Source organism: Oratosquilla oratoria, chromosome 20 (assembly GCF_046742065.1).
Source record: "Oratosquilla oratoria isolate Oo_2021 chromosome 20, ASM4674206v1, whole genome shotgun sequence".
In the NCBI taxonomy this organism is placed as follows: Eukaryota; Metazoa; Arthropoda; class Malacostraca; order Stomatopoda; family Squillidae; genus Oratosquilla; species Oratosquilla oratoria.
Genome location: NC_134796.1, coordinates 62,597,454 through 62,621,278, shown reverse-complemented (window position 1 = coordinate 62,621,278; position 23,825 = coordinate 62,597,454). Strand labels below are relative to the sequence as shown.

General features: G+C 39.2%; 1 protein-coding gene across 1 annotated transcript; it reads left to right on the top strand.

Moving 5' to 3' along the window:
• Nucleotides 1–7,259: 7,259 nt before the first annotated feature.
• LOC143036595 (coiled-coil domain-containing protein 134-like) lies at nucleotides 7,260–23,691 on the top strand. Its single transcript, XM_076204159.1, has 5 exons — nucleotides 7,260–7,509; nucleotides 9,616–9,737; nucleotides 12,828–12,912; nucleotides 15,877–16,055; nucleotides 21,143–23,691. The coding sequence occupies exons 1-5, from the start codon at nucleotides 7,386–7,388 to the stop codon at nucleotides 21,323–21,325; spliced, it is 693 nt and encodes a 230-aa protein (XP_076060274.1). The 5' UTR covers nucleotides 7,260–7,385; the 3' UTR covers nucleotides 21,326–23,691.
• Nucleotides 23,692–23,825: the final 134 nt, after the last annotated feature.

The following is a 23,825-nucleotide window of genomic DNA, read 5'->3' as shown; positions in this document are numbered from 1 at the left end:
CGTGTTGTGGAGTGGAAGGAAGATTCTTCAAGGTTAATGTGGATGAAGGTGAAGCTGGGAAGGGAGATGTGGGTTTTTGTAAGTGCGTATGGGCCTGGTAGTGAGAAGAGCGTAGAGGAAAGGGAGGCTTTTTGGATGGATTTAAATGAGTGCATAGAGGGATTAGGGAGAAATGTCAATGTAGTTGTATTGGGAGACCTTAATGCTAGGGTAGGAAATGAACCAATAGACAGAGTGATTGGGAAGTATGGAGTTCCAGGAAAAAATCGTAGTGGAGAGTTGATGGTGATGTGTCTCGAGAGTTGATGATAGCAAATACAGTGTTTAGGAAGAAAGTCAAGCATAAGTACACATGGGAGAGGGTGGTGGATGGAAGGGTGGCAGATAGAATGTTAATGGACTATATAGTGGTAACCAGGAGTATAGTAAGAAGAGTTAAGGATGTACATGTTCTAAGGGGAGAGAATGGGGGGAAATCAGATTATTTTTGGTGGAAGGTAAGTTGAGGTGGAGGAAGAGGAAAAGGGCAGAAGGTAGGGAGGTACTTAGAGTGAACTGGTTAAATGAGAAAGAAAATGAGAAGGAGTATAAGAAGAAGCTGAGAGAGGAGTGGGAGGGAGTAAAGGGTAGAGTAGAACTAGGAGTGGAGGAGGAATGGGGATGGTTCAAGGAGGGAGTCATGAGGTGTGCAAAGATGGTGCGTGGAACAAGGAGGATGGGAGGAAATAGAAGGAAGGGTAGTGAGTGGTGGGATGAGGAAGCAAAGAAAGGTGTAGAAGAGAAGAAGCAGGCTTTCACAGATTGGATACAAATTAGAACGAGGGAATCGTATGAGAGGTACAAAGTAAAGAGAAGTAAAGCATAAGATAAAGGAGGCATAGAGGAGAGCAGATGTGAAATGGGGTAAGAGTATGTAAGAAAAATTTGAAAGTATTAAAAAAATGTTTTGGAAAGAAATTAAAATAGAGGAGGCGATTCATGTAGAGAAGAAAAGGTAAATGGTGTAGATGGAGAGATGATAATGGAAGAGAAGCCAGTGAGAGGAAGGTGGGCAGAGTATTTTAGGGAGTTGCTAAATGTGAAGGGGGATAGGGAGGGAAAGGTAGTTGCAGTGGGAAGCACTAAGAAAATGACCGTGATGATTAAGGAAAATGGAGGAGAAAGAAGTGAAAGCAGCTGTTAAGATGATAAGAGCAGGTAAGGCACCTGGGTTGGATGGATGTCATGCAGAATGTCTGAAAAAAGGAGGTACAGTTATGGTGGACTGACTAGTGAGGTTCTTTAATGTTAGTTTAAGAGAGGGTAGAGTGCCGGAGGACTGGAGGAGTGCCTGTATAGTTCAACTTTACAGGGGAAAGGGGGACAAGTGTGAGGGTAGTAGTTTCAGAGGGATCAGCTTGTTAAGTGTAGTTGGGAAAGCTTATGGGAGGGTCTTGATTGAGAGGATTAAGAGAACAAAGGGAGTAATTGGTGAAAAACAGTGTGGGTTTAGGACAGGTAGGGGTTGCGTAGATAAGATTTTTGTGGTAAGACAGATATGTGAGAAAGCTATAGGAAAAGGTAAGGATGTTTTTAGGGTTTTTATGGATCTGGAAAAAGCTTATGACAGGGTTCACAGGAAGCACTGTGGGAGGTTTTGCAAATATATGGGATAGGAGGAAAGCTGTAAAGAGCAGTCAAGAGTTTTTACGAGACTAGTAGAGCCTATGTTAGGATCAGAAATGGAGAGAGTGAATAGTTTGAGGTAAACATGGGACTTCATCAGGGATGTGTTATGTCGCCTTGGCTGTTCAATTTATACATGGATGGGGTGGTGTGAGAGGTGAATGCAAGGGTAGTGGGTTGGGGATTGGAGACGGTTAAAGAAAATGGAGAAAAGTGGGAGATAAGCCAGTGGTTATTTGTTGACGACGCAGCGCTTGTAGCAGGATCAGAGGAGGGATTGAGGAAGTTAGTGATAGAGTTTGAGAAGGTGTGTGAAGGAAGTTGAAGATAAATGTGGGCAAAAGTAAGGTGATGAGATGTACAAGGGGAGAGAGTGGCAGCAGACTGGAAGTGTTAAGGGAGAGAGACTGGAGGAAGTGGATAGTTTTAGATACTTGGGTGCGAATGTGGCAGGAAAGGGAGGAGTGGGGGTGAAAGTAGAATGTAGATTGAGAGAAACGAGTAAATGCCTTGGGGGATTAAAAAGTGTAATGAGAATTAGACATCTGGGAATGGATGCTAAGAGGAGATTGTACGAAGGAGTGATTGTGCCGACACACTGTATGGAGCAGAAACATGGATCATAAGAGAGGAAGAGAGGAGTTTGAATGTGTTTGAGATTAAATGCCTGAGAAGTATGATAGGAGTTACTTGGCTAGAGTGAGAAATGAGGAGGTGAGGACAAGAACAGGGGTGGAAAGGGAGTTGGGAGATAGGGTTGATGAAAGAGTATTAGGATGGTTTGAACACATGGAAAGAATGAGTGAAGAAAAATTAGTAAAAGAATTGTGGAAGGCAGAGGTGGAAGGAGTGAACATGAGGGGACATCCTAGGATGAGACGGATGGATGGGGTAAAAAGGCCATTGGGAAAGAGGGGAATATCTGTTGAGGAAGTATGGGAGAGGACAGAAGATAGGGGTGAATGGAGAAGGGTTGTGTATGGATGATGCTGTGATGCATGAGGGGGAGTGGGTGGGGAATGGGGATGAGGGAGGACGTATGAGAAATAAATTGATGTAGCCTGAAGGGATTTCTCCCCGTCTTCTCCTTTTCTGCATGAGGGGACGGAGAGGGGGGGGTCGCCGAATTAATGAAGCTGCCTTGCTGTGGATGTGCTGTGTCTTGCGACACTGCTTCTGACCCAGGGCAGTGGACAAGATGCAGGGATGACCCATCATCCAGGAGGTGCCAAAATAAGAGGGAGGGAAGAGGATAGAGGGGAGTGGAGTATGTAGGGGATGGAATGGGTGGGAGTGGTTTTTATGCCTTTTTCTTTTTTTGGCTACCTCCCGTGTAAGGGGGGGAAAAAGCCTTTGGTATATGTATATAAATAACCTAATCTGTGTTCCACACAGGCTTTAGTATAAATTAGGTTAAGTTAGGTTTTTATACCTTTGAAAAACTCGGAGAGGGGGAGGGAATTCTTCAGTTGATCCTTTATTCTTTATTGATAAGTGATTTTATCAAAGTACCCAAAAGGTAACACTATCACTTATTAATAAAGAGTAAATAGGCTATCAATATCATTCATAAATAAAGTAGGTAATATAAAGTGTCATGCCAGTTGAAGCACCCATCTTTTATCAAATATTATTCTTAAATAAAAAATCTAAACTGGATATCTCATATTTTTTCTTTGACTAAAGCAGTCTCTACGAATTTTTGGGACCTTTATGTCGTCTCGTTCATTAATTTTCTTCCTACCTGCATATTTCATGTGTTTTGACAATTCACGCTACTGGCTATTTGTCGGTTGCCTCATTTGGTCCGGTAAAGTAATCACTAATTTTTGCAATATTGTTTTCCTAGCTGCACAAGAGCGTCACTGTGTGGAGTCACTCTGGACCAGTTTGAGTCATAATCGAACGCGAGCATGATAGAGGAGAAATTAAAAACAAAAACGGAGCGAAACAAACTCCCCAAACTCACAAGTTGGTTGGAAAGTAGTAGGTTTGAGAGTACATCAGGGGATACATTATCTCACACTGAAGATGATGGAAAGGATGAAGAGTAAAACAAACCTATTTCAACAGAATGTACACAATTACCTGCTATTGACCCTAGACCTAGTTCCGGTAATACAAATAATGACCAGTTAAATTCTTCTTCTTCAGAATGCGCTCTAGGAAACTCCATTAAAGTAAAAGACTATGAGAAAGATATTAGCCTAAAGCTTATGGCCAGATCAATTATCTGAGGAGTTTCAAAATTACTGGATTGAGAAGGGTAGTGCCGCCTGTCGTAATATAGACAGTGATGACAAGAACTCTGCCGTTGTTGACGGAGACAGAACTCGTCATTGTACAAAAACCTTGTTCAACAGAAAAAAAAAACACTCCCAGGAGAACAAATCTATCTCAGAAGGCTTTGCATGCCGCCTGATGTCACCAATTATAAGTAGGTTTCCTTCCGGTTTCCAAGATTGGAAGCACGTTATGGAGTGTATAGGTCACAAAAATTCAGATCAACACAAACCGGCAGTATCTACCCTGTGCAGCAGAAAATAATTGCGAGGGCAAGTGAATGCCGAGCTTATTCGCCAGTACGAGTCAGAACGGCACTAATGGTACGAAGTGCTTCGGCGGTGCGGGGATGTCTTAAATTTTCTTTGTGAATGTGGTCTGCCTATTCAAGGTGAAGATGAGATGGTTGGTTCGGTACATAACGGAAACTACTACGTCCGACTCTTTTCTCGCGGCACATTTACAGACATGTCAACCAGGGAAGTGGTAATGTAAACTACCTCTCCTCAACAATATATAATGAACTGATCGATGTGTTGGGTGAAAATGTTATGTCTCCCGTAGTAGAAGTTAAAAAGGCCAAATATTACTCTATATCTGTGTATTTCACTCCAGACGTTCTCATATAGATCAGTTATGCCTAACCATTCGGTACATGCTGCCAGAGGGGCCAGTAGAGCGTTTTTTACGCTTGTACCCTTACTAAATCATACTGGAAAGGAAATTGCAGAAGTAGTTCTGATTTTTTTTTTTTTTTTGCAGACACACAATATTCCCATCTGTGACTGCCGCGGTCAATCGTATGATAACGCGAGCAACATGACTGCAAAATACAGTGGTATCCAGGTGCACATAAAACGTCATTGTAAATTTGCAGATTTTGTTTCTTGCATGGCTCATTCACTGAATCTTGTTGGGATATGTGCTGCTGAATGTTGCACAGCTGCGGTGACTATGTTTGGTACGATTCAACGTCTGTATGTTTATCTGGTCGAGTCAATATATCGTTGGCGCAAACATCGAGATGCATTGCAAGGCTTACCAGTTATTAAGTGCTTGTCAGACACGATTGTCGGCCCGACCAGATGCTGTAGAAACCATAACCAATAGCTACGAGCAAAACACAGTGCTGTCACCTCCCACATGAACATTATTCGTAGTACCCTTCACAACTAGGGACGGAGACGTAGAACTATTGGCAACGTCGGAAGCCGGCTAGCGGGCATGTTGACCTGACCTGCCGCAGGACACAAAGCAGTCTAAGCATCGAGTTCATGAAAGGAGGTCGGACCGCTCGTTCTCGGAAGTCCAATCGTGTCCTTTCCTCCCTCATGTGACTGTTGGGGATTTTCATCCTTGAGAGCCAATCGAGTGTCGATTATTTGGGTACAAACCCCCTCACTCAAGAACTCTAATAGTGCAGTGCGATTGACCGGGACTACGTCGGTGAAGTGACTTGCAAGCCCATCACAGCGCCCGCCCAGGCCGTCACCCCCCGCCCCCACCAAATGCGGAGCAGCGCCGGTCGGAGCTCAGCAGGAGACCACGCTAATTGAAGACGTCTCCACAAGCAAGACACATATTAAGTACAAATACTTTATAACAATTTCATAAGCTAGGAACGCGCGCAGGGAATAGATAGGATGTATGTATGAAAGCCAACTGTTAAAACCCTTATTTAATGTCAAGTAGCATATTTCTAGTGTTTAATTATTTAATTCATTAAAACTCACAATAGGAGTTCTGGGTTTCATTAGCCTAGGACGGTTCACTTAATGAGTTGTCCATCATACCATACCCCCCCCCCCTCTTTGATTTACTCTCACGCTTGCCTTGGAGGGAAGGCGAGTGGTCCCGAGATGTGATACAAATCGCCTGGACTTCGGTTCCCCAACTGCAGCTATCTTCCCCCTCCCTTCATCAATCACTTAAGGTACGTGTTACCCACACCACCTCATCTACCACCTTCTTCCACTGTCCAGGAATTTGCGTCAACATCTAATGACTGAGTAGTTGGTGAGTTTGTACAAACTCACCAACTACTCAGTCATTAGATGTAGTAATGTAGGAAAATCAGGAAACCAACTTTTATAATGCATGTAATAATACATGATTATTAGTATATGACAAATTTACTAAATGCTAATGGGGGGGAACCTGACAGCCCCGCAACATGTAAATCAGGCCCTGCTTTCAACCCAATATCCATTGCAGCTCGTCAATGTTTTGCCATATTTAAAACGCTTAGAAAACAACATGAAATGCAGCCTAGAATTTAGATAATCTAGTAAAGTCTGAAGAGCATTTCTACTAAAGACGTGCATTAACGAACGCTGGGAAATTAACATAAACATCCTTACCTTTGAAGATTTTAGCCATTCATTGACAGAGTTGCGGTCGACCTCCGCTCACTCACTCTCTAGTTTCTAGGATAACCTCAGGAAGACAGTTGGTGTTGAGCCTGACGTACCCTGGAGTTGATAGCCGATCAGGTGTCATGGCAAGCCGTCCAGTCGAGGCTTGGCCAAATATTTTTCTTGGGAGGCAGTTGAATAATCCAACTCCCGTGAAATTGAAACTACGATGTACAAATGTTTTTGTCCTGAATCAACCAGTCTCCTTTTCCTTGGACTCAACTTCATCACAAGTCCAGTATTTGATACGAATTTCTCTATGATTTTCCATACATAGATTATCATATACATTTCCTGCCTTCTTGGAAGAAAGAAGAGGTGAAATTTTGCCAGTCTTTCACAGTAGAGGTGCTGCACACTGCGTATCCAGCAGGTGAACGTTCTTTGAAGTGCATAGAGCTTGATGATGACTATTGCCTTGTGTGGAGACCATGGTTGGCAGTACTCTAGCTTGGGGCGTACTATAGTTCTCCACAGTGTCATCATGCATGTTTCATGTCTTGTCTGGAACATGAGTGGTATCCAGCTGCACAACTTCGCTGCCTGGACGATGCTGTTGTAGTGATTAAAGTACCATCGTTACTCATGCATATTTCGAGGTCTATCACACGTAGGTTCTCTGCGATCAATGTGTTGTTAAAGTATTCAGTTGTGGTTCTGATGTTCCTACCGTACCCTATGAGCTCAAACTTGCTAAATAAACTAAGAAACTATCAAGAATATTTACAGAGACGTGCTATTATAAAAAAATATATATTCTAATTAACGTATGGAAAGTGTGACATCTGAACAGCTAAAATGCTAGGTAGGAGGTAAATAATTGCACGAGACTCCCAAGAAAACAACTGTCATACTTTTTTCGCCTGATCTGTGAATTGCGCGACAAGTTTGTAAAAGCAGTGAAACGAGGGCGAAGTCGATCGCAAAAACGGACCAATGCCACGCATCAGCTGATTTGAAAAATAAACATCATACTTGAAATCGCCACGCTTGTGATAACGTAGTACAAATACAATAGATGCCATGAATGTGGCTGTTTTGTTCCCGTGTCTGTTTTACATATCATGTTTTGTAGGAGTACAGTCTAGTAGTGAAATGAATGAAGATATGAAGAAACCTCTCCCGGAAGCGGATCCAGCTAAATTATGTATCCTTGTCACTGATATATCATATAGTACGCACTCATACATGTTGATACGGCTGTAGAATAATGCAGTATATCATTAATGGTACTACTCTGATATAGTACTCACTCATACTGTTTTGTTACAGTTTAATATTATTTTGTTGTTCCTTTGCTTATTGCAATGTTCCTTTTTGTGATGGTGCTCAAATTTTTGGTCTCAATATTACCTATGTGTACAAACATTTTAGTGATATTAGCTAAACTATAACAATGTTTATGTGTTATATATATGTGTTCTGACTGGTATTACTCATGATTGTCTCTGGTCCCCTTAACCCCCTACGTATGTTGTCAGTGTGACTTAGTGTAGAATAACAATCTGATGAGGACCACAATGGAAATAAGCGTACATGCTTTTTGTGTTATCCTCGGCAATTTGCATTTATTATTCTGAACTATGTGTTCTTGTCATTATTTGCACTTCATGTACATTGATTCATTGCCAAATAAAGTCTATCTATCTATCTATCTTGTCTTTGTTAGTTATTACTACAGACAGTGCAGTTGAAACAGACATGGTTGGGAAAACATCTACTATTCAATAGCACACAAAATAGAATTTTTAAGTAATTAACCAACGAACCAGACACTTTGAGCCTATATACCTGATGAATAGTGAAAAAAATTACTATACATATTGTCATTAATATGGAATATCAGAGCGATGGTTACGGTACTCTCCTCTCGGAAATGTTGACACCGATGGCATTAACGTCATGATTTTGATCATGGTCATTGAGGTCTGATCTCCAGCTATGATGATATTTCAATGAGTAATTTTTCTCACACACATTCAAGGATTTCCTTAAACTCTGGCATAATAAAACAGGAAGTAAGGTCCAGGATGTTACAAACTTGCAACAGAATGAATAACTTTTGTCTTCTACTCACATGTTCTTAGTGTTAAAATCTTCTATTGTCATGCAAATGTTATCTTTTTATCAGTATCATATATATCAGTATAGGAATAAATACTTCCTTAAAAGGGAAAAGAGGCCATTGGATGGATATATTATATATATATATATATATATATATATATATATATATATATATATATATATATATATATATATATATATATATATATATATATATATATATATATATATATATATAAGAGAGAGAGAGAGAATAAACTTCATTATTCAATATTTCCAAATAGTAAATCATTCATATAGAGGGGACGGCATACTGTTATAAAACTAGATCAAACAGTCCTTTGCTCCAGGTCTTGTACAGGCAACCCATGGGTCCCAAATAACCAGCTCTGATCACCAAGTGGACCCACAGGTTACTGAAGGAAGAGCTATTGTGTTGTCTAGGGATTGTTAGTGTAGGGTATTTAAGGATTGGGTGTTCAGTATCCACTGTCGGGTGTAGGCAGTTTGATTCTATGACCAGGGATAATCTGTGTTGATACTATTTTAATGGATGGTGTCCTGAATGCAAGCATGCCAGTGTGGTTCTTATTTCTCCTCGTAGTGATTTTTCTTTGGGGCTGATGCCTGGGGTTGTTGGTAGAGCATTTATCAATGTAGTGATACAATTGAACTGCATAGTTATGACATTGTAGTTATGAGCATCTCTAAACCATATATGCATTTATGCAACCGCATACATGGTTTAGAGATACACAGAACTGCAATATCATAACTGCAGTTCAGTCATATCACTACACATTAAGTTTGGCAGTCTTTCTTGAAGAGATTGTTTGGTGATCTGGGTGTGGATGTGTTTTTGTGCAGAATTGGTAGCAGGTTGTTGTATATGTTATGTATGCTGCGGTTTTTTGTTATGTTCAACCAAGTAGTGCTTGGGTGATGTAATGAGATGGGTGTGTTGAGTGCTCTTGCATAGAACTGTACCAGTCATGTTCATTTGGTTTTTTATAGGGAGGATTTTTGTTTATATAGGTGTGCTACATTTAGACATTAGTATTTTCATTCTTCCATCTAATGTTAGCCGTCACACTCACACACATATGCTTGTGTGTTCACATGTGCATGCTCAGGGTGAAAATTGAATCATTTATTCCTGATACAGTTATTTCCTGAACTATTAAAGTTGAAGGACTTTTCAAGCAAAGACGAGCAGAGCACCAAGCAGCTGTCAAATCCCTGCAGGGTTTTAAAGATTATGCCAAGCAATACAAAATGATTGAAGTTATATCAGAAAAGGCATTCCAGGTAAGTTGTACTTTTTACATAGTTACATCTCAAAAATTATTATAATATAATTTCCTTTATGTCAGGGGAGCAGCATGAGGAAAGTCTGACAACTGGCAACTGTCCACTGACAACTGACAACTGTCCATGAAGCCATTGCCCAGTGGTGGGTTGTGATGAACTGAAGTGAAGGGTTTGCAGATGTATGCAAGAGTCAACTCACACACGATTGCCCATACTGTGTTTTACAGATACAACAGCTGTAGCTCACTGGAATGTTATGCATATTGACATTATGTCACATCTGCAGTCTCCTACTGGGGAAACATAAATTTATATTGATTATAAGAATAGCATTTAATATATGGATGAGGATATGATGAAAAAATATAATATAAATAAAATATGATCTACCCCAGAATGGAATATGCAGTGTGTGGTTGCCATAGAAAAATTATAACACTGTAATAGATCATATAAAATTGCTTTGTTGAAGGCTAGTGATGAATATTTAGGTCTTGCTAAAAAAGTTAGGCATTGCATTCAGATTGAACTCAAAGCTATTTTCAACCAGCCTTGGTCACACAATAACATCCCAGTAATTTGGAAAAGAGCACATGTAGTCCACATCCTGAAACAACACTACAATAGAATCTAATATCCTATAGACTTATATTTCCTTTCTAACTTACATAAAGTGATTGAAATATTAAACTTAAATAGAAGTAGGAAACATTAAACTTAAATAAAATACTTACCTACCTCACCAAATCAGCATGATTCCAAAAAGACCCATTCCATCAGCACATTGCTTTCAAATCCTACTCAATAAATATTGTAGTCTCAACATACAATAATGGTATGGCAGCAGTAGACATAGATAAGGCTGTTAACATAGTGCTTAGACTTGTACTGTCAGAAAAAAGAAAGAAATTGAAATATACAACAGTTAAAAGAAAGTTGACAAACTTTTTAACTCGTGGAGAGTGAAGGGTAGCAATCATCTGTTGGGGACTAGAAAACTACAATGGAGTTCCCCAGGGGACAACATTGTCACTATTGCTATTCAACCCTTTTATATACAACCTTCCCATCCCAATTACATGTGCAGATGACTTAATAACAGTTCAGCAATGCATTTCCCAGTTAGTAACTAATCAATCAATCTGTTGGCCCTGGTCTCTCTTGGAGAAGATCTACAACCTCCAGGAAAATCAAAGACTTGGAATTATGACTAACTCAGAACAGAATGTCTGCACCCCCTCAGAAGTCCTTAGTAATGTTGTTTACTTCTAATTACCATGGATCAAAGAAACACCTAGTGGTCAGATTAAATGGTCATACTTCCCACTGGACAAAAACCTGAAATTTTTATCCTCATTTGACACACACATGATCTTCACTTCTCACACAAATGACCTTCTAGTGAAGAAAGTAAACATACTCTAAACACTTGCAGGAATGGGATTTGGTCAGCAGAAAGAAACACTCATCACTGTCTACAAACAACTCATAAAAACCATGCTCAGCTTCAGGCCACATCAATTTATCATCCATTCACAACCACTCTCCATTCACACTTATCTTTCACCCTCTCACTTCCCTGTTCAACTAACCTTCCCCTTTTACTCGAGGCCTCCATCACCTCATTCATCGATCCTAATCTCAGTCTTCCCCTCAAGTTCACTCCATCCATCTCTACCCATCACACTCTTTTTTTATTGTCTTTCTACACTCATTCATTTCATATGCCTAAACCATCTCAGCATTCTTTGATTGACCCTATTTACCAGCTCCCTTTCCACTGCCATTCTCCACCTCAACTCTTCATTTTTCAATTTATTCATCCTTATAACCTCCACTACACTTCAGATACAGTTAATCTCAAACATATTTAAATTCCTCCTTTCTGCTTTCTTTAAATTCCAAGCCTATGCCCCATACAGTGTCATAGGTATGATCACCTCTTCATATAGTCCTATCTTTATATCCATTCCTAAATACCTATTTCTCACGACACTTTTCATTCAAGATACTTGCTTCCTTCACACCTCCATCCCCTGCTAAATACTTAAAACTCTCCACTTCTTCTAGCCTCTCTACTTTAAGACTTACTTTCAAACCACTGCCACCCCCTCCCCTTGTACATCTCATAATTTTTTACCCACATTTACTTTGAACTTTCTCTTTTTACATGATCACATGAATTCCACTACTAGTGCCTTAGATCCTTCTCTTACTCAGCCACAAGTAGTGTCATCAGTTAACAACAATTAGCTCATCTCCCAATTCCTTCTACTCAAATTAACCATCTCCAGACCCCTGGTTATGGCCCTCTCATTTACCACCAATGCTACTACAACCCTTACATGCCTAAGTGCTGCCCTTAGGCAAAGTTCTCAGTGATGCGTCCTCCCCTCCCTCCATCACCACTTCCCACCTTCACCATCCTTTACTGCCTATTTTAATTCTTGGCATGTGAAATAATTAAATAGATTTTAGATTTTGTATTAATGTCCTTATTGCAGAATGGATAAGGACAAATATTTCATATTTTGTTTATTCTAATGCAAAAATTGTTGATTATGGTAAAATATTATTATTTTTACCTTTTTTTTTCTATTATTGATAATTAAACAGATTTCAGATTTTGTATTAATGTCCCTATTGCAGAATGGATAAGGACAAATATTTCATATTTTGTTTATTCTAATGCAATTTTTTTTTATTACAGTAAAATATATATATTTTTTTACCTCTTTTTTATTATTATTATTATTATTATTATCATTATTATCATCATCATCATAATTTTGTTAGCCCTGTGGGCGGCAAGTCAAAGCTAGAATTGCTGGCCCCCTAAAAGTGCTGTCCCGGGCATATGCCAACCATGGTAGGGTCCTGCATACCACCCCATCCATGTACACAGTGAACAGCCATGGTGATATTACACAACCCTGGCACAATCCACCTTCACTTAACACCACTTACTGTCATCACTTCCAACCTTAACACAAGTTCTACTACTTAGTCTTTAATTGAAATTAATGTTAGATTATTAATAACAAGTTCTCATCCTCACAGGATTTTTCATTGATCCTGTAATTTTAGGTCTTGGAAGCCAGTCAAATCAAACTGAGAGAAAATGGATATGTGCCTGGAATGGATTTCCCAGTGAATGAAGATATTCGAGATGGTAATGTATATTTATATATTGTTACATTTTAGATATGAATCGGGAGTGAGGGAGGGAGTGAGGGAGGGGTGGTGAATAGGAGTGGAGTAGGTGGGGATGAAATAGGTGGGAGTATTTGCCTTTTGACTTTGGCTACCTCCCATATAAGGGAGAAAAAGCCCTTGATGTATGTATGTACATTTTAAATACTTAATGGTTTAACTGAAGGAGTTTTTGGTTTAGATGATATAATGTGATGGGATGAATATTTTTTTTTGGGTGAAGGTGACAAATAAGTTAATAAAAACTTATATAAAACATTTGAAACATCTTTAAAGTTGGTTCTGGAGGGATATGATACAGATCATTGAGATTACAAGAGAAATGGGTAGCATTAGAATTGAAAATAGTTTCACAATGAATACTAACCAGATATGAAATGTTTGCTTTATGATACAAGTACAAATATTTAATTCAAATCCTTAAGCCAATCTATTGCCCCTGGTCTCTTGCTAGAGATCCACAGCCACAAGGCATCAAGCAATGAGATCCAGGTTGGCACACTGACCATTCATCAAAGAAATGGTGCTAATGTTTTAAAGTTGGGCAGTATGGTAGTACATTTTCTGTATCTTCTGTGTGATGTGTGTATCCGCCAGACCAATTCTTTGTTGATATTGGTTGTGTTATGGGCTTATTAAACTGGGCTATTTTTTCTTCAACCTCCAATTAATCTGTTGTATTGCCCACCTCCAATTTTTTTTCCAGTGATAAATAACTATGGCAAACTATTTTGTTTCTTCAACAAAAATACATAGAATGTCATTGAACAAATTATTTTCCTCCAGTATATCAGATTCCTTCCCAAGAGCTATGGGCTGCAAATATGCCCCAACGGTTAGAGGAAAAATAGCCCTGTGTGATACCTTAAGATGGTGTCTTAGTAGTGTTTTGTCATCTGAGTTAATGTTGAAGGGTATTGTAGTATAGAGTTGTTCTTTAAATCTTGTAATATTCGTTTTCCAATTGATTTTTACCCAGTTGCAATGTACAAGAAAAGAATTATGTTTGTGGACTTCCATCTCCTCATCTCCAATGTTTAAACTTGGGCTTGAATTGATGTGTGGATTTTGATTGGTTTATTTGCTCCTTTAGATTATTTCGCAAGTTGACATGCCAGTGTGGAATACTGTTTTTTGTTATCCTTTAGGCACCCAGTCTTTTTAATTTTTTTTTTTTTTTTTTTTTTTTTACAAATACCCGTGTCAATTTCCTTTCCCAAACTAAGATATTGTCCATCTGTTTTGTCCACTATCAAATACCTCATCTACTTTTAGTTTGTCAAATCCTTCCCTGTGTCTCTATTTACTGTAGACAAATATGTAAAACAATTTAGGTTGATCCTTACATATATCAATCATATATTTTCCCAAGATTCTTTCTCCAGATTCTCTTGCATTCATTTCTAGTTCTTTTGTATTCTTCCTTTGTTGTATTGTTTATTCTCATCTTCCACAGTATGGTTTCCAATAATCAAGAAAACAGACATCTTACAAACAACATAAAACAAAGCATTAAGAATGATAACAGGACACACTAAAACAACCCCAATAGAACATCTGCACACAGAAACCACAGTCCTCCTCATAGAATAGCACATGAAAATGATAGGCATACAATTATACACAAACCCTCAAAACCACTCATTGCTCTCACATTTCACAAGCACAACTAACTGAATGCAACAATTAACAACCCCAGCATCATACTACATGAATTCAAATCTAAATATGATAATTGTAAAATAAAAGATATAGATTAAGTTGGAACTGTACATGAATTTGAGGCTAGGTATAATAACTTGTTGAATAGGAAATATGACCCAATGAGAGTTGGACCTTTCCTGTATACTACAATTAGGTAAATTAAGAAAATACCACTCAAACATCTACAACAACCTCTCACCTGTACTTCACATATCCATCTATAAACACATATGCACTTAGATCAGAAAACAAACACTCCAACTGGGTTATTTAGACATCAGCCCAACCAAGAAATCCTTCTCATAATAATCAAGAACCCCATTGGTATGATTGTGTTCAAGCCATCACCCAGCATTGAACCAATACCAACACAAAATAGACTTGATCATATACCCAAAGTGCCCCAGATGCAATCATCCCAGAGAGCACATAGATCACAACCTATAGTTGCCCCATAGCCACATCATGATCAGTATCAGTTATATTGACATTGAGGATAGGCATGCTGTTGAAACATGAGCAACAAAATACAAATACAAAACTCTTCCATCATTCTCACCAGTTCTTCCTACACACACAGTTACTACAGCCTGGCACATTCATGCAGTTGATTCTCATGATCAAATACCTTTTGGTAGCTGACAAGCCTCCCAGAGTAATACCTCTTCAGTCCTTCTCCGATGCCTTTGTTTTAGTAATTTACTTTTTGAAGACTGGCTGAGTGGGTTAGGGTGTTGTTACTTGTAGCGAAGGTCGAGGGGATGGTGGTTTGAACCCTGCCACTGGCAAAGTTGAACCAAAGGCACAGTTTATTAAATTCCATACTATAAAGTCCCCGTCATCACTTTATGGAGGATGAGGTTGCTAGTTTGTGATGTGCGCAGTCACTTTTATACACCACTTACAACATTCTTGACCCATTCTCCAGGCCTTTCTATGATTAATTTTGGGAAAGAATAGGTAAATGTCCTAGGGGTGTTTAGGAAGGTGGTGGAAAGAAGCAGTAAGACTTATAAGAATGGTTCAGCATTTATCTACGAGTTTTAATCTAAAACCTAAAATAATGTTGTGTGACTCTGGTCCATAGGGGTGTCCCTAAACTCCCTGAAGTGTTGACCATATATAGCCTAATCAGACAATACTCCATCAATGTATCTTTGTAATAATGTACTTATGTTAATATATTTTTCATTATTTTTTTTTTTTTTTTTTTTTAAAGCTTTGTCTCAAACATTGGAGAATACTGCACTTCTTGGCGAGATTCTGTTACACATGCCTGACAAAACACATCGAATCCTACGAAAGAACAAACAGTGGAAACTCCTGTTTACCTGGGGAATATTCTTTGCCACGGAATCCAAATTCTTGGATTCATCAACGTACAAGCTCATGAAATTGGTTAGTAATACTCTTTTGCACTTCAAATGTTGTGAATTGTTGATATATAATAAATCCAACCTGAAATACCCTTAGGTTTCAGTATATTAGTCTTTGTCTCACATAAATAAAAATGTTTGCAGCAAGATTTTGCAATTAAGAATTTGGTACAATCTGTATAGTTTAGACACTTTCTGCTGGCAAGGAGGAGGGCATACCATATGTTCCCAGTTGCTGAATTTATATACATTTGTGCATGTGTTTGTATATATGTATATTTGTATGTACACACATACTATATAAGGTTGTTCTTAAAAAGGAGACGACCACATCAAAGAACACATTTTGTAACACTAATAATAGGATAGGGATAGGGGTGAATGGAGAGTAGTTGTGTATGGATGATAATTTGACACAGCCTGAAGGAATTTCTCTCCGTCTTTATTTTCTGCACTAGGGGATGAGGAGGAAAGGTCACCATGTAAGTAAAGTGGCCCTGCTATGAATGTACTGTGTCTTGCTACACTGCTTCTGATCTGGTTGTGGGGAAGTGATAGGAATGACCCTTTGTCCATTGAGGAGCTATGATGAGAACTAAACAAGGGTGATGGATGGGAATGGAATGGGTGGGAGTGGGTACATGCCTTGACTGGCTACTTCACTCATAAGGGGGAAGAAGCTCTTGGTATAAATATATTGATGCAGCCTGAAGGGATTTCTCCCCATTTTTGCCATTTCCTACATGAGGGGCTGAGGACAGAGATGACCCTTCATCCACAAGGAGCTTAGATGAGAGGGAAACAATGAGTGGTGGATAGGATTGGAATGGGTAGAAGTGGGTGCACACCTTGACTGTCTACCTTTCTTATAAGGGGGACAAAGCCCTTGGTATATAGATAGAAATAATAATGTCCATTATTATTGACTTCTCATAGGAATATATTGCCTAAAGTTACAGAGAGCAGGATGCCTAGTCCTATCATTCTGTCCTGTTTTAGCTGCCTTTTATGACCCATGTGGGAGAACTCAGTGGCATTATTCTTTCTTCCCCCTAAGAAAAAAATAAAAAAGAGAGAGAGAGAGAGAGAGAGAGAAGCAAAACATAAGATAAAGGAGGCAAAAAGGAGAGCAGATGTAAAATGGGAGAAGAGTATAACAGAAAATTTTGAAAGTAATAAAAAGATGTTTTGGAAGTTAAGAGAAGAAGGGGAGATGAGTCAAGTAGAGAAAAGGTAAAAGGTGCAGCTAGACAGATGTTAAAGGAAGAGGATGCAGTAAGGGTAAGATGGGTAGAGTATTTTAGAGAGTTGTTGAATGTATAGGAGGATAGGGAGGGATTGGTAGTAGCAGTAGGAGGTGCTACAAAAATGACAGTGATGGGAGAGGAAAATGGAGGAGAAATAAGAAAAAATGAGGTGCAAGTAGCTTTGAAAATGATGAGAGCAGTTGAGGCACCTGGGTTAGATGGGTATCATGCGGAGTGTCTGAAGAAGGGAGGTACAGTAATAGTGGACTGGCTAGTGAGGTTGTTTAATGTATGTCTAAGGGTAAAGTGCTGGAGGACTGGAGTGCCTCTGCTTTACAAGGGAAAAGGGGACAAGTGTGAGTGTAGTAGTTTCAGATGGATCAGTTTGTTGAGTGTAGTTGGGAAGGGTCTTGGGAGGGTTTTAATTGAGAGGAGTAAGAGAGGAACAGAGGTGAGGAACATTGTGGATTTAGGAAGGGTAGGGCTTGCATGTATCAGATTTTTGTGGTAAGCAAAAATATAAGAAAGCTTTAGCAAAAGGTAAAGATTTTTTGGGGCATATATGGATTTGGAAAAGGCTTATGACAGGGTAGACAGGAAGGTATTGTGGGGGTATTGCAGGTATATGGGATAGCGAAAAGCTGTTAAGGGCAGTCAAGATTTTTTACGAGTATAGTAGAGCCTTGATAGAATTGGAAATGGAGAGAGTGAGTGGTTTGAGGTAAAAGTGGTACTGCATCAAGGATGTGTCATGTCACCATAGCTGTTCAATGTGTATATGGATGGGGTAGTGTAAGGTAAATGTGAGGGTAATGGGCAGGGGACTGGAGGTGGTTAAAGAAAAGTGAGAGGTGAACTAATTGCTGTTTGGTGACGACATTGTGATTGTGACATAGTTAGAGGGGGGTTTAAGGGAGTTAGTGACTTACTTTAGGAAGGTATGTGATAGTAGAAAGTTGAAGGTAGATGTAGTTTACAAATATGGTGATGGGATGTACAAGGGGATAAGATAGCAGTGAGTTGGAAGTAAGTCTTAAAGGAGAAGGCTGGAGGAAGTGGATAGTTTTAGATATTTGGGATCACATGTATTTACGTAGTTGTATTTTACGGGAAGGGGGGCTATGCTCGTGGTGTCCCGTCTTCATATCTCATTTTATCTAAACTGTTTTTAAATTCATGTATTGTTTTTGCACACACCACTTTCTCTTCTAACTTGTTCCAAATGTCTATTACTCTGTGAGGAAAGCTGTTCTGTTTTAGATCTCTTCTAAAGCTGTCTTTCTTGATTTTCTTTCTGTGTCCTCTTGTATTTCTATCATCCCATTTTATTAGATCCTCTCTATCAATAGTTTCTATGCCTTTCATGATTCTGTAAATAGTTATCAAATCTCCTCTCTCTCTTCTTTGCTCTAATGTCTGTAGCTCAAGTTTTGCTAGTCTCTCTTCATATGATAGTTTTGAGTGTTGGTGCCAATTTTGTAATTGCTCTTTGTATTCTTTCAAGTTTTGTTATACATTTTTTTGTACTTGGTGACCACATCGTTGCTGCATATTCCAATCTTGGTCTTATCAAAGTGATTAGTATTTTCTTCACTATTTCTTCATCCAAGTATGTAAATGCCACTTTGATTGTTCTTATTAAATTATAAGTTTCTCCAAAAATCTTGTTAATATGTTTCTCAGGCGACATATTATTCATAATAATGACTCCCAGGTCCTTATCATTTTCTACTTTTTTATTTCTTCTTCTCCCAATTTATATGATCCTATTATTCTTTTTTTGCTTTTTCCAAATTCCATTATACTTTACTAAGATAAGAGGAGGGTGGAGGGGTGTGGAGTGTATTCAGAGATGGAATGGGTGGGAATGATTTTATGCCTTTTCCTTTTTGGCTACCTCCCTTGTAAGGGGGAAAAAGCCTTGGTATATGTATGATGTATGCATTATACTAAGTTAATCCATATATCCAGCATTCTCTGTGGTAAGCTATTCTTTTTCCTATCTCTTCTATAGTTGTCCTTTTTGAGTTTCTTTTCATGACTTCTTGTTTTTCCATTGTAATTTTTTAGTAAATCTTTTCTGTCAAGGATTTCCATTCTTTTCATGATTCTATATATATAGTCAGTAGATCACCTCTTTCTCTTCTTTGCTCTAGTGTTGGTAGTTCTAGCTTTGATAATCTTTGTTCGTATGTTAATTTGGAGGAGATGATTGTGCCGATGGCACTTTATGGGGTAGAAACTTGGAATTTAAGAGGGGCAGAGGGGAAAAGGTTAAATGTGTATGAGATAAAATGTCCGAGAAGTATGGTAGGAGTTACATGGTTGAATAGAGTGAGAAACAAAGAGGTAAGGAGGAGAGTGGGGGTGGAAAAGGAGATGGCAGGTAGGGCTGACGAAATAGTATTGAGATGGTTTGGACACATGGAAAGAATGAGTGAAGAAATATTACTGAAAGGTGTGGTAGGCAGAGGTGGATGGAATGATATTGAGCGGATGACTGAGGATGAGATGGATGGATGGGGTGAAAGGGGCATTGAGCAAGAGGGGAATATCTGCTGAGCAAGGAAGGGAGAAGGGAGGAGATAGGAGTGAGTGGAGAATGGCTGTGTATAGATGATAATGTGATGAGACAAGAAGGGAGGGGACAGGGGAAGCAGGGGGGATAGGTAGTGGTTGTATACAAATGATATTTTGATGTCTTCTTTTCTGCTGTAGTTGTACTGTGTCTTTCTACATAGCTTCTGACCCAGGGCAGTGGGTGGAATACAGGGATAACTTGTCATCCCTGTATGCCTTTTGACTCGGCTACCTCTTTTGTAAGGAGGTAAAAGCCCTTGATATATATAGAAATAATATTAATTATTACACCTAAGCCTCTTAATCTAACACTTGCCAACTGGCACTTGTGGAGACATTTGGGCCCAGAACATAAACCCACATCAGGAATTGGCCCAGGACATAAAACACCACCAATTCCTGAAGTGGGTTTATATCCTGGGCTGAAACATCAGCACAAATGGCAGTTGAAAAGTGTTGGATTATTTTAGACCTAGGTGTGTTATAATTGCCTCAAGTTTCACCAAATGGAAACCTACAGCCTCACAATTGCTGGTAATGGTCCTAAGAAAGAATCTTTGGACTATTTTCTGTGTTGTATAAAGGTAGTGAATGGGAGTGGAGTGGGTGGGGATGAAATGGGTGGGAGTGGAATTATGCCTTTCAACTTTGGCTACCTCCCTTGTAAGGGGGGAAAAGCCCTTGGTATATGTATGTATGATTAAAATGGGATAGAGTGAGAAATGAGGAGGAGAGCAGGGGTGGAAAGGGAATTGGGAGATTGGGATGGTTTGGACACATGGAAAGAATGAGTGAAGATTAGTAAAAGAGGTGTAGAACGCAAACATGAAGGGGCAACCAAGGATGAGATGGATGAATGGGGTAAAAAGGGGCATTGGGAAAGAGGGGAATGTCTGTTGAGGAAGAGAGAAGACAGAAGATAGGGGTGGGTGGCCTTGCTGTGGTTGTGCTGTGCCTTGCTGGATTGCTTCTGACCCATGGCAGTAGGCAAGATGGAGGGATGACCTGTCATCTGGGAGGAGCCAAGAAAAGAGGTAGGAAGGGGTGGTGAATGAGAGTGGAATATGTGGGGATGACATGGATGGGAATGGATTTATGCCTTACTTTGGCTATCTCCCTTTTAAGGGGGAAAAAGCCCTTGGTATATGTATGTACCTACCACTGGCTTAGACACTTCAAAAGTACTTACCTGTTATTTTTTCATTATTTTATTATTATTATTTTTTTCACCAATGACTTGGGATTATATCTTTTGTACTCCATATTAATTTTTATTTCTCAGGTTTCTCAGGAACTAGACATTGCAGAGAAGGATCCATCTTATGTCAATCCATATTCTGAGGAAGCACAAGCGAAGTCATCTAGAGAGCATCCGCAAGATAGTACAAGTAAAAAAGAAACAAAAACAAAAAAGAAAAAATCTTTTAGAAAAGGACCTCGTTTATCTCGAGGTGGAGAATTGTGAGTGTTTGTAGAATTTTTTAAATAAAATAAAAGAGAAAAAAATGTAGTGGGGGATAAACACTTTCACTATTAAAGGAGTATACAATAAAAGACATGCAAAATCAATCTCCTTTAATGTATTAAAAGCAGATTTTCACATGGAATGTATCATAGACTCTCATATGGACTCGATGTCAAAACCAACCTTCATTGAATAAAATAAGCTATGTACCAAAAATATATCACATGAATTGTAACCATTAGGTCACTCATAAATTAAAATACCAATTATACAATTAATGAGACTGAGCAGTTCCATTATATACTCCCCTCCTCTTAAAAAACAAAAACAAATAAGATGTATGAATTACTTGACTCTCCTTAATTTGTTGTCTTGTGCAGTATTAGATTGCACACGAAAGTGCACAAGCCCATGCAGAGCCTTCAAGTAATCAACATTCTTTATGACCATAGTGTGTACCAAGGTAATCGAAAATCCCACCTTGCCAGATGTATTCATTACATAATAAACTGAAAAAACACAGGTATAGAGTAAAAGCCAGCATTAAACGTTAACCTGGTAAGGAAATACAAAATTGTTATATTATCTTGACACACTTTACAGAATAAATCTCATACTTAGCATTTATGCTATTGGCTTACTTTTAATATTTACAGCACAAAGCAACTGAGTTGGTTGGACATTTTACAAAGGGGGGAAAATTACCACGTATGAAGATAGACTCAGTCAATTGTCAAGATTGTACCTTTACTTCCTCTAGAGATACATGGATCATCACAAAGAGACCATACCCAAGTTTCTTCTTAGCGACTTTTATTTTCTTGCCACATTTGCCATAAACTTACTTAGGGAATTGGTTAAACCTTAATCTACCATTTGCTTTGTTTTTGTCAGTCCAATAATAATAATATTTGCTTTGGGTTTCACTGACTGGAAACCCACAGCCCTGCAGTGACTGGCAACAGTCCTTGGACCCTATCATAGACCTCTGGGAAGAAAAATTAGACAATGTCCAATGTCTGTGTTCTGTAATTTGTACGGTATTTCTATCACTAGGTTATAGTAGGAAGGAAGCGGTCGTCAGTTGTTAACTCTTGTTACGTGAAAAGGTGGAGGAAATACAGCTAAAGTTAATAGAGATCTTGGGCCAAGTCTGGAGATCAAGGGCCAGCCCCTCACGGTTGCACCTCTGGAAGCGAGGATGTTGACACGTTTTGGAGATGAGTGGTGGGGAAATACTTCTGATGTGTATATTTTCTGCATGAAGGGATGGAGAGAGGGGGAGAGGAGTTCCTGATTAAGTGAAGTGGCCTTCCTGTGGATGTACTGTGTCTTGCTGCATTGCTTCTGACCCAGGGCAGTGGGTGGGAGACAGGGATGACCCTTCATCCATGAGGAGCTAAGATGAGAGAGAGAAAAGAGTGGTGGATGGGAGTGGGCATGTGCCTTTTGACTTAGACACCTTATAAGGGGAAAACCACTTGGTATATAGATAGATTTTGTAAGACCACCACTTGCAGGTACCCATTATTGGTCCCAATTATGGTCTAAAACAAGGAAAAAACAAGTGGCAGTGCCCTTTGCAAATAAGCAGCAACAGTGCTGTCAAATATGATAGAAATATGCTCAACTTGCCATCAGACTCGATATGCACCAGGGATGGAGAAAGCAACTGTAATTAAAGAAAGCCATCAAAGATAGCTATCACATACTGTACTACACACAGAGTTCACACAAAATACAAAGTTGTTACCCCTTCATGATGTACTTCACAAAATTGAACTTAGTAATATTCCAGCACCAGGTTCCAGTACTATAGGAAACTTTAGTGGTAAGAGACTGAAGGAAACAGGGATCAATCCACTGCCCCAGGTCTCTTGCAGGAGACTCACAGCTCCTAGGTAACCAGTAGCAGCCACCAGATGGGCCCATAAGTCACCTAAGGAAGAAATATCATATTGTCTGGGTTTGGCAAGGAAGGGCCAGTTTAAGATGGAATGTTTGGTGTCTTGTGTGTGATGGTTGCATCTAGGACAGTTTGTTTCCAGGGCTTGACCTATTCTGTGTTAGTATTGTCTTTTTGCTGGATGGTGATCTGAAAACAGCCATACTAATGCAATTCTTGCTTTTCTTGGGAAGAATTATTCTATTGAGCTAATGTCTGGAGGGATTCAATGGGGAAGGGGGGTCATTTCAGTGCTTGTTTTGTGATCCAAGGGCCTTTTAGTACATTCATGTTGTGTAGTGCAGGTGGAAGACTGATGTAGATGTTTGAGAAGTATGCTGCTGGTGTAGTTTTTGTTTTGTTGTTATTGTGTTCCCTAGACTGTCTTGCCGAGCAGTCCAGTTTCCCTGAGGAACACCATGGCTGGAATGGGGTTTTCCCACAAATCTCTTAGTGTATATTGTGTAGTTGGCATGTGTGATTGTATACAATACAGTTTTCAATAATGTGTTTTATAGTTTAAGGTGAAGTGTTGCATCCTGGGCAGTTATGTGC